The 15,958-nt window shown below is 43.7% G+C and overlaps 1 protein-coding gene across 1 annotated transcript in view; it reads right to left on the bottom strand.

Annotated features, from left to right (window-relative positions):
* RB1 (RB transcriptional corepressor 1) overlaps window positions 1-15,958 on the bottom strand; it is a 373,697-nt gene that overhangs the window by 220,792 nt on the left and 136,947 nt on the right. Inside the window, exon 10 of the mRNA XM_077297418.1 lies at window positions 9,019-9,128. Coding sequence (XP_077153533.1) covers window positions 9,019-9,128 — 110 coding nt within the window. The remainder of the gene's footprint in view (window positions 1-9,018; window positions 9,129-15,958) is intronic.

Here is a 15,958-nt window from a genome sequence, read left to right as displayed (position 1 = left end):
TAGAAAATGGTTTGAGAGAAAGCACTGGAGACTTCTAAGGTGGCCAGCAATGAGTCCAGACCTGAATCCCATAGAACACCTGTGGAGAGATCTAAAAATGGCAGTTTGGAGAAGGCACCCTTCAAATATCAGGGACCTGGAGCAGTTTGCCAAAGAAGAATGGTCTAAAATTCCAGCAGAGCATTGTAAGAAACTCATTGATGGTTACCGGAAGCGATTGGTGGCAGTTATTTTGGCTAAAGGTTGTGCAACCAAGTATTAGGCTGAGGGTGCCAATACTTTTGTCTGGCCCATTTTTGGAGTTTTGCGTGAAATGATCAATGTTTTGCTTTTTGCTTCATTCTCTTTTATGTTTTTTCTTTTAAGACAAATTAAATGAAGATAATAATACCAAAGAATTTGTGATTGCAATCATTTTCAGGAAGAAACTGAGTATTATCTGACAGAATTGCAGCGGTGTCAATACTTTTGGCCACAACTGTAGATAGATAGATAAGAGATAGATAATAGGCAGATAGATAATAGGCAGATAATACCAAGGCCGATGTTTAGTAATTAACAATTTATGTACCATTTTATTAGGTTCAATACACACACAAAATCATCTGCATGCAATATCTTTAATTTAAAAAAAAAAAAAAAAAAGGGGGAAAAAAATGGCATGGGCTTCCGCACAATTTTCTACATCAGAGAGGGAAAGCTGGGGGCCGATGTTTCTAGCCTGGGAAGGGGTTAATACCCATAGAGCTTCCCAGGCTATGAATATCAACCCACAGCTGTATATTTAGTCTTTACTGGCTATTAAAATGGGGACCCCCAAAAATAATATGACGTGGGGTCCCCCTATAATTTATAGCCAGAAAGGCTATGCAGACAGCTGCGGGCTGATATTCATAGCCGAGGAAGGGGCCATGGATATTGTCCCCACTCCCTCGGCTACAAATACCAGCCCCTAGCCATGGCGCATCTGTAAGATGCGTCAATTCCGGCACTTAGCCTCCTGCTTCCCACTGCCCTGTAGCGGTGGTATATGGGGTAATAAGAGGTTAATGTCACATTTGATTGTAAGGTGACATTAAGCCCGGTTAGTAATGGAGAGGCATCAATAAGATACCTATCTATTTCTAATCCTATAGTAGTGAAAGAGTTAAATAAAGACAGTCAGAAATAAGTATTTTAATATTCCTAATTTCACCATACTTACAACCACACCTAATTCCCCGAAGCAATCGATTACCTGCAAAAAAATAAAAATAAATAATCAACACAGATACTCCCTGGTCCAACGCACTCCAATTAATAAAGACTGTCCCACGACGATCTCCCCTATAGAGCTGTCACATCAGGAGATGTGACAGCTCTATAGGCCTCCAGTGACACACTGACAGGAGACAATGGCTCCTGCAGTGTTGTCACTGAGGGTTCAATAGCCTCTCACTTTAAGGCACTGCTGGGTGAGAATTTTCCCATGCAGCGGTGCCATAAGTGACAGTATGAACCCTGCACTCACAGCGGCGGAGGGATACAGTGCGGAAGGATACCTTCCGTCATTGCATCCTGGTGCATCTGGAGAGCGGTCGTATCTGCTGATGCGACAGCTCTCCACAGGAGATCGTCGTGGGACACATTATTGAATGAATTACATCGGATCAGGGAGTATACTGTTGGTTTATTATTTTAAAAAAAAAATGTATAGGTGATCGAGTGCTTCAGGGACTAGGTGATTGGTGAGTATATACTGTATGTTGCATGTACTGTATGTCTATATGTATGTACTGTATATGTGTATAAGTGTTTGTTTTTTTTACACATGAACACAGTAGCCGGATGATGGGACTACTACTGTCCCATCATCCGGCTAGCTGTCACTGTAGCAGCCATAGCCGGATGGGACTAGTAGTCCCATCGGACGATGCCTGCCTACACAAAGACCCACAGGCACACACACATAGCCCCGCACACTCACACATACAGCTCCGCAGACACACACAGATACACACTAACACCCGCACACACACACACAGCCCCGCACATCTTCTCCGCCCACAATCTCTGCTCACACACTCTTCCCCCTCACGATCTACAGTGTTTCTCGCAGGCACATCTGCAGCAAATCTGCAGATCTCTTAACCTTTTAACCCCCAAGGGTGGTTTGCACGTTAATGACCAGGCCAATTTTTACAATTCTGACCACTGTCCCTTTATGAGGTTTTATAACTCTGGAACGCTTCAACGGATCCTGATGATTGTGACAATGTTTTCTCGTGACATATTGTACTTCATGATCGTGGTAAAATATCTTTGATATTACTTGCGTTTATTTGTGAAAAAAACCAGAAATTTGGCAATTTTCCAACTTTGAATTTTTATGCCCTTAAATCACAGAGATATGTCACACAAAATACTTAATAAGTAACATTTCCCACATGTCTACTCTATATCAGCACAATTTTGGAACCAACATTTTTTTTTGTTAGGGAGATAAGGGTTAAAAGTTGACCAGCAATTTCTCATTTTTACAACACCATTTTTTTTTTTAGGGACCACATCACATTTGAAATCACTTTGAGGAGTCTATATGATAGAAAATAACCAACTGTGACACCATTCTAAAAACTGCACCCCTCAAGGTGCTTAAAACCACATTCAAGAAATGTATTCAGGTGTTTCACAGGAATTTTTGGAATGTTTAAAAAAAAAATGAACATTTAACTTTTTTTCACAAAAAATTTATTCAGCTCCAATTTTTTTTATTTTACCAAGGGTAATAGGAGAGATTGGACCCCAAAAATTGTTGTACAATTTGTCCTGAGTATGCTGATACCCCAAATGTGGGGGTAAACCACTGTTTGGGTGCATGGCAGAGCTTGGAAGAGAAGGAGCGCGGTTTGACTTTTTAATGCAAAATTGGCTGGAATTGAGATTGGATGCCATGTCGCGTTTGGAGAGCCCATGATGTGCCTAAACATTGAAACCCCCCACAAGTGACACCATTTTGGAAGGTAGACCCCCTAAGGAACTTATCTAGATGTGTGGTGAGCACTTTGACCCACCAAGTGCTTCACAGAAGTTTATAATGCAGAGCCGTAAAAATAAAAAATCATTTTTTCACAAAAATGAACTTTTCGCCCCCAATTTTTTATTTTCCCAAGGGTAGCAGAAGAAATTGGACCCCAAAAAGTTGCTGTGCAAATTGTCCTGAGTACGCCGATACCCCATATGTGGGGGTAAACCACTGTTTGGGCGCTTGGCAGAGCTCGTAAGGGAAGGAGCGCCATTTGACTTTTCAATGCAAAATTGACTGGAATTGAGATGGGACGCCATGTCGCGTTTGGAGAGCCCCTGATGTGCCTAAACATTGAAACCCCCCAAAAGTGACAACCATTTTGGAAAGTAGACCCGCTAAGGAACTTATCTAGATGTGTTGTGAGAACTGTGAACCCCCAAGTGTTTCACTACAGTTTATAATGCAGAGCCGTGAAAATAAAAAATCCTTTTTTCTCCACAAAAATTACTTTTTAGCTCCTAGTTTTGTATTTTTCCAAGGGTAACAGGAGAAATTGGACCCCAAAAGTTGTTGTTCAATTTGCCCTGAGTACGCTGATACCCCATATGTCGGGGGAACCACCATTTGAACGCATGGCAGAGCTCAGAAGGGAAGGAGCGCCGTTTGGAATGCAGACTTAGATGGATTGGTCTGCAGGCGTCACGTTGCATCTGCAGAGCCCCTGATGTACCTAAACAGTTGAAACCCCCACAAGTGACCCCATATTGGAAACTAGACCACCCAAGGAACATATCTAGATATGTTGTGAGAACTATGAACCCCCAAGTGTTTCACCACAGTTTATAACGCAGAGCCGTGAAAATAAAAACTCTTTTTTTTTTTTTTTTAGCCCCCGGCTTTGTATTTTCCCAAGGGCAACAAGAGAAATTGGACCCAAAAAGTTGTTGTCCAATTTGTCCTGAGTACGCTGATACCCCATATGTAGGGGTAAACCCCTGTTTGGGCGAACGAGAGAGCTCGGAAGGGAAGGAGCACTGTTTTACTTTTTGAACGCAGAATTGGCTGGAATTGAGATCGGACACCATGTCGCGTTTGGAGAGCCCCTGATGTGCCTAAATAGTGGAAACCCCCGAATTCTAAGGCTAGGTTCACATTGCGTTAGTGGGTGATCGCTAACGGACAGCGTTGCACGGCGAAAATGTCGCAATTAACGCCGTGCAACGGGTACGTTAGTGCACCCATTGACAGCAATGTAAATTTCGCCTGCAGCACATCACTAGAGCGTGCCTATTTCGGCTCGCGCTAGTGATGTGCCGTTCTTCGCGTCCGCGGCGCGCCCGAGGTCCGTTCCCCGCTCTCGCAGATCGGGGATCTGTGAGAGCGGGGACGTTAACGCGACCCCTGAACGCGGCCCCTACAAAAACATTGCGTTAGCGCAATCCGCTAGCGCTAAACGGATTGCCCTAACGCAATGTGAACCTAGCCTAACTGAAACCCTAACCCAAACACACCCCTAACCCCAACCCTAACCGTTGCCCCCACCCTAACTGTAGCCCTAACCCTAACCCTAACTGTAGCCCCAACCCTAACCGTAGCCCCAACCCTAACCTTAGCCCTAACTCTAATGGGAAAATGGAAATATATTTTTTTTAATTTTATTATTTTTCTCTAACTAAGGGGGTGATGAAAGGGAGTTTGATTTACTTTTATAGTGGGGTTTTTAGCGGATTTTTATGATTGGCAGCCGTCAAACACTAAAAGACGCTTTTTATTGCAAAAAATAGTTTTTGCGTCTCCACATTTTGAGAGCTATAATTTTGCAATATTTTGGTCCACAGAGTCATGGGAGGTCTTGTTTTTTGCGGGACGAGATGACAATTTTATTGGTACCATTTTCGTACACGTGACGTTTTTTGATCGCTTTTTATTCCGATTTTTGTGAGGCAGAATCACCAAAAACCAGCTATTCATGAATTTCTTTTGGGGAGAGGGGGCGTTTATACCGTTCCATGTTTGGTAAAATTGATAAAGCAGTTTTATTCTTTGGGTCATTCTTTGGGTCAGCGATACAACATTTATATCATTTTTTTATAGATTGGCGCTTTTATACAATAAAAACTATTTTATATAAAAAATAATTATTTTTGCATCGCTTTATTCCGAGGACTATAACTTTTATTTTTTCGCTGATGATGCTGTGTGGCGGCTCGTTTTTTGCAGGACAAGATGACATTTTCAGCGGTACCATGGTTATTTATATCCGTCTTTTTGATGGCGTGTTATTCCACTTTTTGTTCGGCGGTATGATAAAGCGTTTTTTGCCTCTCTTTTTTTACGATGTTCACTGAAAGGGTTAACTAGTGTGACAACTTTATAGGTCGGGTCGTTACGGACGCGGCGATACTAAATAAGTGTACTTTTATTGTTTTTTTTATTTAGAATAAGAAATTTATTTATTGGAACAATATTTTTTTTTTCTTAATTTAGGAATTTTTTTATTTTTTTTTATCACATGTAAATTTTTTTTTTTTTTTTACATTGACCCAGGGGAGGACATCACTGTATAGTGACAGATCGCTGATCTGACACTTTGCAGTGTACTGCGTCAGATCAGCGATCTGAAAGGCACTGCAGGGAGGCTTCCCGAAGCCTGCTCTGAGCAGGTAGGAGGAGGTAGGAGACCCTTGGAGCAACGCAATCACATCGCTTTGCTCCGAGGGTCTCAGGGAAGCACGCAGGGATCCCCCCTCCCTGCGCGATGCTTCCCTGTGCCGCCGGAACGCTGCGATCATGTTTGATCGCAGTGTTCGGGGGGTTAACCCTAGAACGCATACCTGGGGTCTCGCAGGCCTGCCAGGTTACTTGTTTTCTATTTTCTGTAATGGTACTTTAGTTAGAATTTTGAAAATCTAGGTAATCCTCAGTTATATAGTTGTTAGTAATTTCCAGTTATTCATATATTTTTATGTTACAGACATTTCGGTATAACAACCTTTTTTTGGGGCTACCCCATACTCACACACCTGGGGCCTTTTAGGCCTGTACTAGGTTTACATGTGATATACAGATTTGCTTATCAAGGCAAATTACGGAGGCAATGATCCGATGTGGAATATGCTTTCTGGAACATCCAGAGCAAAGAGGAAAAAAAAAAGAAAGCGCTGCTATATTTGTCCAGCAAAGAAGGAAAGAAAATCGGAGCGTTTCTGTTCTACTTGCGGACAAAATGTATGCAAGGAACATTCAGCCGAAAAAATAATATGTGAGAATTGTCGGGGGAATATGTAAAGTTACAAATAAATATTCCTGCACCAAGTTTGCTACAACCAAAAATGTTTTCATAAAAAAATTGCATATAGAATGCCTATATTTGGCGTGCCCGTTTACTTACTTTTTTGTTGTTTTATGCACATAATTATGTTTTGAAATATACACATCTTAGGCTGTGTTCCCAATAGCGCTAGGGTTCGCCAGAAGGGGATCCATAATGGATCTGACCTCCTGGTAACTCCAGGATTCCGCCAGCCTTAGCTGGGGTCACCAGGAGGTCAGATCCATTACGGATCCCCTCCTGGCGGACCCCAGCGCTAGTTGGAATGCATCCTTACCTTGCAATTGTAAAATACATTTTGAAAAGTATTTTTATTTGAGTTATTCCATGATAATTGTAAACAGGCCTAAAAGGCCCCAGGTGTGTGAATGTGTAGATTTCTATGGGTATGCGTTCTAGGGTTAAGGCCCCGTCTCACATAGCGAGATCGCTAGCGAGATCGCTGCCGAGTCACAAGTTTTGTGACGCAACAGCGACCTCCATAGCGATCTCGCTATGTGTGACACGTACCAGCGACCAGGCCCCTGCTGTGAGATCGCTGGTCGTGTCGGAATGGCCTGGACCTTTTTTCGGTCGTTGAGGCCCCGCTGACATCGCTGAATCGGTGTGTGTGACACCGATCCAGCGATGTCTTCACTGGTAACCAGGGTAAACATCGGGTTACTAAGCGCAGGGCCGCGCTTAGTAACCCGATGTTTACCCTGGTTACCAGCGTAAATGTAAAAAAAAACAAACAATACATACTCGCCTTCTGATGTCCGTCAGGTCCCTAGCCGTCTGCTTCCTGCTCTCACTGACTGCCGGCCGTACAGTGAGAAGTGAGAGCACAGCAGTGACGTGACCGTTGCGCTCTGCTCTCACTGTACGGCCGGATCTCAGTCAGAGCAGGAAGCAGACGGCAAGGGACCTGACGGACATCAGAAGGCGAGTATGTACTGTTTGTTTTTTTTTACATTTACGCTGGTAACCAGGGTAAACATCGGGTTACTAAGCGCGGCCCTGCGCTTAGCAACCCGATGTTTACCCTGGTTACCCGGGTGCTGCAGGGGGACTTCGGCATCGTTGAAGACAGTTTCAACGATGCCGAAGTCGTTCCCCTGATCGTTGGTCGCTGGAGAGAGCTGTCTGTGTGACAGCTGCCCAGCGACCACACAATGACTTACCAACGATCACGGCCAGGTCGTATCGCTGGTCGTGATCGTTGGTAAATCGCTTAGTGAGACGGGGCCTTTAATGTGCCAGGAGCGGTCACCTCGACGGGATAGTACATCACATGGGATTAAGGGATTAAACCTGCGGTTTTGCTGCAGATTGGACTGACACAATGGAAGTCAATGGGTACAGAAACGCTGCAGATCTGCAAAAAGAATTGACATGTTGCAGGAAAAAAAAGCTGCGATTCCGCGCAATTTTTTCTGCAGCATGTGCACAACAATTGTCAATTTCACATTGACTAACATTGCTTGTGCACTACACTGCGGAACTGATGCAATTCCGCATGTCCCAAAATGCTGCGGATCGGCATCTAAATCCGCAACGTGTGCATAAAGCCTAAGGCCATGTTCACACTTTGCGGGTTTTACCGCGGATCCGCGGCGATTTTGATGCTGCGGGTCTGCTGCAGTTTCCATAGCGTTTACATTTACATGGAAACCCTATGGAAACCGCAAACCGCTGTGCACATGCTGCGGGAAAAACTGCGCAGAAACGCAGTGGTTTACAACCCGCAGCATGTCACTTCTTTGTGCAGAATGGCAGCGATTCTGCACACATAGAAATGCATTGATCCGCTTACTTCCCGCATGGGGCTGTGCCCACGATGCGGGAAGTAAGCAGATAATGTGCGGTTGCTACCCGGGGTGGAGGAGAGGAGACTCCCCTCCAGGCCCTGGTAACCATTATTTGTGGTAAAAAAAAGAATTAAAATAAAAAATAATGCTATACTCACCTCTCAGCGCTGCACGCGGCCGTCCGGTCTCAGGTTTGCTGTGCGAACAGGACCTGCGGTGACGTAGCGGTCACATGACCTTGATGACGCCGCGGTCACATGACCATGAGTCACGAAGGTCCTTCTCGCACAGCATCTTTGGAAACGGACCGCCGCGTACAGCGCCGAGGAGATCGGGACGTCAGAGGGGGTGAGTATAACCATTTTTTTTTTATTTTTAACATTACTATTGATGCTGCATATGCAGCATCAATAGTAAAACCAAAGCCCGCAGCGGAAACCGCAAGACAAAACGTGATAAATCTGCAGGGATAACCGCAGCGGTTTTGCCCTGCAGATTTATCAAATCCGCTGCGGGAGAACCCGCAGGGACCGAACCTACGTGTGCACAAAGCCTAACTCTGTAAAAGTATTGTCTGTCTAAAATACTTCAAAATCTAAACATTACATTTGTTATTTAAAAAAAATGCTGTGTCTAAATACCATGGAAGTAAACATCTCAGGTAATTTAACATATATAGTAGTGTTCCAATAATTCCTTCCAATGTTATAAAAAAAGAGCTACCATACACTGACAAGTACTATCAACTTTTCAGACCTCTAAGGACCCAATCCTTCAAAATATTAAGTGAAAAAATTCTAACTAGTGGTCTAACAATTTTTTCAATAACATAACATGAATGTTTAATGGATTCAAAGAACCAGGACAAAAAAAGAAAAACCAACATTTACCTGTCACGGAAATCAACTTTCACCATGCTGTCATTTTCCAAAAACAGCCTTTCGTCTATATCTTTGTTTCTCTGATAAAGTTCTTCATACTGTTGTGAGATCACATCAACCTAAAGAACACAGATAGAAATTGGTGAAACTAACACATTTTACACATTTGGATGAAGTAGGTAAAAAATGAATGTTCAACCAAGGACAGGTGCTCAGTGCACCCATGGACACTTAAAGTGAACCTTCCCATCTACTCGTTTTACATATTTTCCCCCTTCTCTATTGGGTCCTGTACAGTCAGAATTGTCAATCAAGGAAGAGGGGGTGGAGACAGATGTAAAGCAGGTGGGAAGGCGCACTGAACTGTCTGGCCACACCAAGGGTACACCAAGGGTACATGGTTTGAACAGTCATTTATGCTGAAAAACACCCTTTCAGAATTCACAGCCAGATCCAAGAGCAATTTACTACGGTTTTACTTAATATATACACACACAAATTACAGGCTTACATCTTTTACTCTTTCAAATACTTCATTTTGCTTGAACAATAACACCAAGACTAAAATCAAATATACAACTTCTATATTTAGAGATCATGTGGCAACGATCATATAAAGAAACAATGATAAATTACATTAATACCATATTATATAATTTTTTTTAAAAATGTGAGAGGGGGAGTGAGGGGCACACACAAAATGAAGAGGGGTCAGATGGCGACATAAAAAGGGTTATGGAGACGGAGTCGTTGTCCAATTTGGTGGAGTCTTAGTTGGAGTTGACAAAAAATTGACCAACTCCTAAAATATATAATAAACTAGATGGTGGCCCGATTCGAACGCATCGGGTATTCTAGAATATGCATGTCCACGTAGTATATTGCCCAGTCACGTAGTATATTGCTCAGTGATGTAGTATATTGCTCAGTGACGTAGTATACAGCACAGAGCCACGTAGTATATTGCCCAGGGACGTAGTATATTGCCCAGGGACGTAGTATATTGCCCAGTTACGTAGTATATTGCCCAGTGACGTAGTATACAGCACAGAACCACGTAGTATATTGCACAGCGAAGTAGTATAGAGCACAGAGCCACGTAGTATATTAGTCAGTCACGTAGTATATTGCCCTGCCACGTTTGTCACAGGTTAAAAAATAAAAAATAAACATATACTCACCTTTCCGAGGGCCCCTTGTAGTCCACGGCAGCTCTGAGCGTAGGTCCTGTGATGACGTCACGGTCACATGACCGTGTAGCGGTCACATGAACGTGACGTCACGTCAGGTCCTTGCCGCGCAGGACTTGTGATGACGTCGCGGTCACATGACCATGACGTCATGGCAGGTCCTGCTGCCATACCATCTTTGCCACCGAAAGCTGCAACGGAAGATGGCGGCGGTGCGAGCGGCTCAGCGGACTACAGAGGGTGAGTATAGCAGGTTTTTTTTTTTTTATTTATTATTTTTAACATTACATTTTGTACTATTGATGCCGCATAGGCAGCGTCAATAGTACAAAGTTGGGGACACACAGGGTTAATAGCGGCGGTAACGGAGTGCGTTACCCGCGGCATAACGCGGTCCGTTACCGCCGGCATTAACCCTGTGTGAGCGGTGTTTGCGGGCGCCGGGCAGTGAGTGCGGGGAGTAAGGAGCGGCCATTTTTTTCTGGACTGTGCGCATCTCTGATTGGTCGCGGCAGCCATGACAGGCAGCTGCCGAGACCAATCAGCGAACGAATAACCGTGACAGAAGGACAGAAAGACGGAAGTACCCTTAGGCAATTATATAGTAGACTGGGTACAGTAGTATAATGCAGGATGTGCTGTAAATGTTTTCCTCAGAATTTGGGAAAGTTCTGAAACGTCCTATAAATATCTGTTCTGTTCCTGATCTAAGGATCTCGGCTTTTAGTTGAGATGAATCTGTGCTGCACTTTATGTACAGTGCCTTGCGAAAGTATTCGGCCCCCTGGAACTTTTCAGCCTTTTCCAACATATCATGCTTCAAACAAAGATACCAAATGTATATTTTTGGTGAAGAATCAACAACAAGTGGAACACAATTGTGAAGTTGAATGAAATTTATTGGTTATTTAACATTTTTGTGGAAATTCAAAACTAAAAAGTGGGGCGTGCAATATTATTTGGCCCCTTTAACTTAATACTTTGTTGTGTCACCTTTTGCTGCAATTACAGCCGCAAGTTGCTTGGGGTATGTCTCTATCAGTTTTGTACATCGAGAGACTGAAATTCTTGCCCATTCTTCCTTGGAAAACAGCTCGAGCTCAGTGAGGTTTGATGGAGATCGTTTGTGAGCAGCAATTTTCAGCTTTTTCCACAGATTCTCGATTGGATTGAGGTCTGGAATTTGACTTGGCCATTCTAACACCTGGATACGTTTATTTGTGAACCATTCCATTGTAGATTTTGCTTTATGTTTGGGATCATTGTCTTGTTGGAAGACAAATCTCCGTCCCAGTCTAAGGACTTTTGCAGACTAACAGGTTTTCTTGCAGAATGAGCCAAATACAGGACCAATCTATCTTCCCTGTCCCTGCTGAAGAAAAGCAGACCCAAACCATGATGCTGCCACCACTTTTGACAGTGGGGATGGTGTGATTACGGTGATGAGCTGTGTTGCCTTCATGCCAAACATATCGTTTGGCATTGTTGCCAAAAAGTTTGATTTTGGTTTCATCTGACCAGAGCACCTTCTTCCACATGTTTGGTGCGTCTCCCAGGTGGTTTGTTGCAAACTTTAAACGACACTTTTTATGGATATCTTTGAGAAATGGCTTTCTTCTTGCCACTCTTCCATAAAGGCCAGATTTGTGCAGTGTACAACTGATTGTTATCCTATGGACAGACTGTCCCACCTCAGCTGTAGGTCTCTGCAGTTCATCCAGAGTGATCATGGGCCTCTTGGCTGCATCTCTGATCAGTCTTCTCCTTGTTTGAGATGAAAGTTTAGAGGGATGGCCAGGTCTTGGTAGATTTCCAGTGGTATGATACTCCTTCCATTTCAATATGATTGCTTGCACAGTGCTCCTTGGGATGTTTAAAGTTTTGGAAAAAATTTTGTATCCAGATGGCTTTAAACTTCTGCACAACAGTATCACGGACCTGCCTGTTGTGTTCCTTGGTCTTCATGATGCTCTATGTGCTTCAAACAGAACCCTGAGACTATCACAGAGCAGGTGCATTTATACGGAGACTTGATTACACACAGGTGGATTATATTTGTCATCATTAGGCATTTAGGACAACATTGGATCATTCAGAGATCCACAATGAATTTCTGGTGTGAGTTTGCGGCACTGAAAGTAAAGGGGCTGAATAATATTGCACGTCCCACTTTTCAGTTTTTGAATTTCCACAAAAATTTAAAATAACCTATAAATTTCGTTCAACTTCACAATTGTGTTCCACTTGTTGTTGATTCTTTACCAAAAATGTACATTTTATATCATTAGGTTTGAAGCATGATATGTGGGAAAAGGTGGATAAGTTCCAGGGAGCCGAATACTTTCGCAAGGCACTGTACATGCTCAGTAGTGACCAGTGCTGTGGAGTCGGAGTCAGGGAAATTGAGGAGTCAGAGGTTTGGCTTACCAACTGCACAGCCTGGAGCAAAATATGATGTATTATTGCATATAATTAACCAAAGCATAGGCTAGAACTTGACAGGTATGGACATATAATTGTTATCAAAAAGTCCCAAATTCTGAAAAATTTTATTTTTTAAGTCATCTACTTTGGTTAGAAATTCCAGGAATGGTGCTTTTTTTCCCAAACATGGGCTATTGTTTGTTTAGCTGCTAAAAAGAAGAAGGTAAGAAGTTTCAGCTGAGGCCAAGTGAGCGTGGATGATTTGTGGTGCAACACTGCTTATAAGGGATCTCTAAAAGGGATGTACAGAAAATGGTACATGCCAAGTTATATACACCTGCCCCAAAGAGAGAAACCTGGATGGAGTAAGTCCTACCAAATGTGCAACATATCGCTTTTGTAAGGGTAACCCAAAAGCAATTAGGGACATACCCAGGGACAGTATGTGCTATACACACAGTAATTAAGTAACAGCCCATGAGGACTTTGCAAGAAGAGTCCAAAGCATTTACAGAATTAATGAAGAAAACCACATCTCTATTGCTTGTGCCCACTAAGTCAACCTCCCATCTGCTAACAAAACTGTGCATGGTGAGGAACGCTGTTTAGCACTCAATATAAGGCAGATATTAAACCTTTCAAACGTGGAAATGATTGGCAGATAAGCTGAAACTACGTAAAAGTATGTAGATGGTCGAAAACGGGTAAATAGCACGACTGCCAATGCTTTATTTGCAGGTACCTGAAATATTCTGAAGAACGAATTTATCATTTCTCTCTCAAGACTTCAAATCAACAAGACCCCAAAAAAATAAGAACTGATGAGCTTTCTCAAAGTTACTTGCTTGCCACCACGAGAAAGGAGAAAAATCATCTATACCAGGAATGAAGGTTCTATTATGTCAAAGGGATTGAAGAGGAAAGAGAAGAGATGCAAGTTTGTCCTAAACTCTGCATTCAAGGCCTTCAGGCAGGGCTGTGGAGTCAGAGTCATGGAATCTGAGTCGGTGTCGATTTTGGTGGAGTCAGAATAAAACGGACCGATTCGTAAAATATATAATGAATTGGGTAAAGTAGTGCAATGCAGGATGTGCTGTAAATGTTTTCATAATAATTTGGTAAAGTTATGAAATGTCCTATAAATGTCCGTTCTGTTCCTGATCTAAGGATCTCGGCTTTTAATTGAGATGCATGAGGCAGTGCTGAGGAGTCGGAGTCGGGAGTAAGAGTCGGGAGTCAGGGAAATGGAGTTGGAGGTTTGGCTTACAGACTGCAAAGCCCTGATTGTTGGGTTTGGCTGCAAGTGCATGGACTTGCCTTGACAAGCTGCTATTTTAGGGGTCAGCGTCGGTCCATTTTATACCGACTCCACAGCCCTGCTAACACTACTACTGACCCTCCTCACCACCCACAATCCCAGTGTATAGCAGCAGATCCTATTAATTCTGACATGAAAGCAACTCTCAGTCAAAAGCTACAATGAGACGTCTTGTTCTATGATTTAAATTTTCAAAAAAAAATTAACTCTGGAGTATTTGAGACATCTGCAGACAAATTTCAAAATTTGAGACCATACTTTATCTAAAATGGATATTAACACAAAAATGATTGAAAGAAACACTGAGGGCCTGATTCATTCATTAAGCCACAAATCTTACTCTTCCAGGGACTGGAGTAGGATTTGTAGTAAACCGCAAACTAAGGCTACTTTCACACTTCCGTCTTTAAAGCTCTGCCGCAATCCATCATTTTGGGAAAAAAACGGATCCTGCAAATGTGCTTGCAGGACGCGTTTTTTTTCCCATACCCCATACACTTGTATTAGCGACGGATCGCGACGGATTGCCACACGTCGCATCCGTCGTGCGACGGATGCGTCGTGTTTTGGCGGACCATCAGCACAAAAAAGTTACATGTAACTTTTTTATGTGCGTCGCGTCCGCCATTTTCAACCGAGCATGCGCGGCCGAAACTCCGCCCCCTCCTCCCCGGACTGCAGAATGGCCAGCGCATGCGTTGAAAAACTGCATCCGCTGCCCATATCGTGCAGTTATTTCACAACGTCTATCGGTACGTCAGCCCGACGCATTGCAACGGGCCCGTACCGACAGAAATGTGAAAGTAGCCTGAGATGTAAGAAACTCGCCTGATGATCCGGATTCTTGAAGAAGCATACGCCTCTTGATGAATCTGGCCCTAAAAATGTTCAGGCTCCATACTAATTGTAGCACAGTGGCTAATAATACATTTGCAGCATGCTCTGAGTGGGTGTTAGGAGATTTTATTTCCCCAGGGGTGAAGAATATTTTTTTCTGCCAAAGGCCATTTGGATATTTTTACCATCCTTCGGCGGCTGTACAAAATTATCAACTTGCTATATTTGGTCACACATTTAATTTAATCACCCCTAACGTGATGGCAGGCACTGCTTCTCTTTGGTGCGGCTGTGATGTCAGGTTGTATGGATGATATTGATACTCTGAACTGCTTTCTCAGGTTTGCATCAGCCTGAAGTTCCCCACCTCTGACTTAGAAGATTCATGTGTTTATACACAGTGTAAAATTCTCAAAACGCTCATATTTTTGGAGAGATGATGGGAAGTTATTGGTGCCAATTCACATCATGTAGTTTTGTTGCAGAAATTTTTTGTTTTCTGCAGAAACAAAACTATTTAGCTGTACAGAACAAATTCAGCTTTGTAGAAATTGTGTGAATAAATGATAACACTGCGGGGCGGGATCTGGGGCCTCTTCTACACGCTGGCGAGATCTCCGTACACCAGCTGATGTAAGTTCCAGGGCAGCGCGCACGACGCATGCCCGAAAAATTATTGCACAGCGCCGGTGACGTGAGGAGACACACAGAAGGCGGTGCCCGGTGGCCAAAGGAGGATTGACACGCCCGCGCCCAGACTGGTTGGCGCGGGCGTGCGGGGGAGTGGCCCCACTGGACCACACACCAGACTACCTTGGAAGAGGAGTACCTAAGTAGCTTCCTTGGTGTTCGCTGGAGCCTCAGATGGTGAGGTCAGGCTTGTGCGGCAGGAAACTACCAGGTACCACTCCAGGGTGGTGTCTGGCTGTGGCTGCTGATCTCACCGGGGGGAACGGAACATAGACAGGCAAGCGGGCACGGCTGACACTCTGGCAGACAGGCTGGTACACAGGCAGGCGGACGTGTACAACAGAGACACTGGCCGGCAGCCGGGCACGGCTGGCTCTCTGGTAGGCAGGCAGGTACGGCTGGCGCTCTGGCAGGACAGGCGGACAAGGCTTGTACACTGGAAGGATCGGTATGCATGTAGGTATGTAAAACAGGTAAGAACCTGTTCAGA

Source organism: Ranitomeya variabilis, chromosome 3 (genome assembly GCF_051348905.1).
Source record: "Ranitomeya variabilis isolate aRanVar5 chromosome 3, aRanVar5.hap1, whole genome shotgun sequence".
NCBI classification, from domain to species: Eukaryota; Metazoa; Chordata; class Amphibia; order Anura; family Dendrobatidae; genus Ranitomeya; species Ranitomeya variabilis.
The sequence above is the reverse complement of the archived record's forward strand: the minus strand, read 5'-3'. Positions and strand labels throughout refer to the sequence as shown.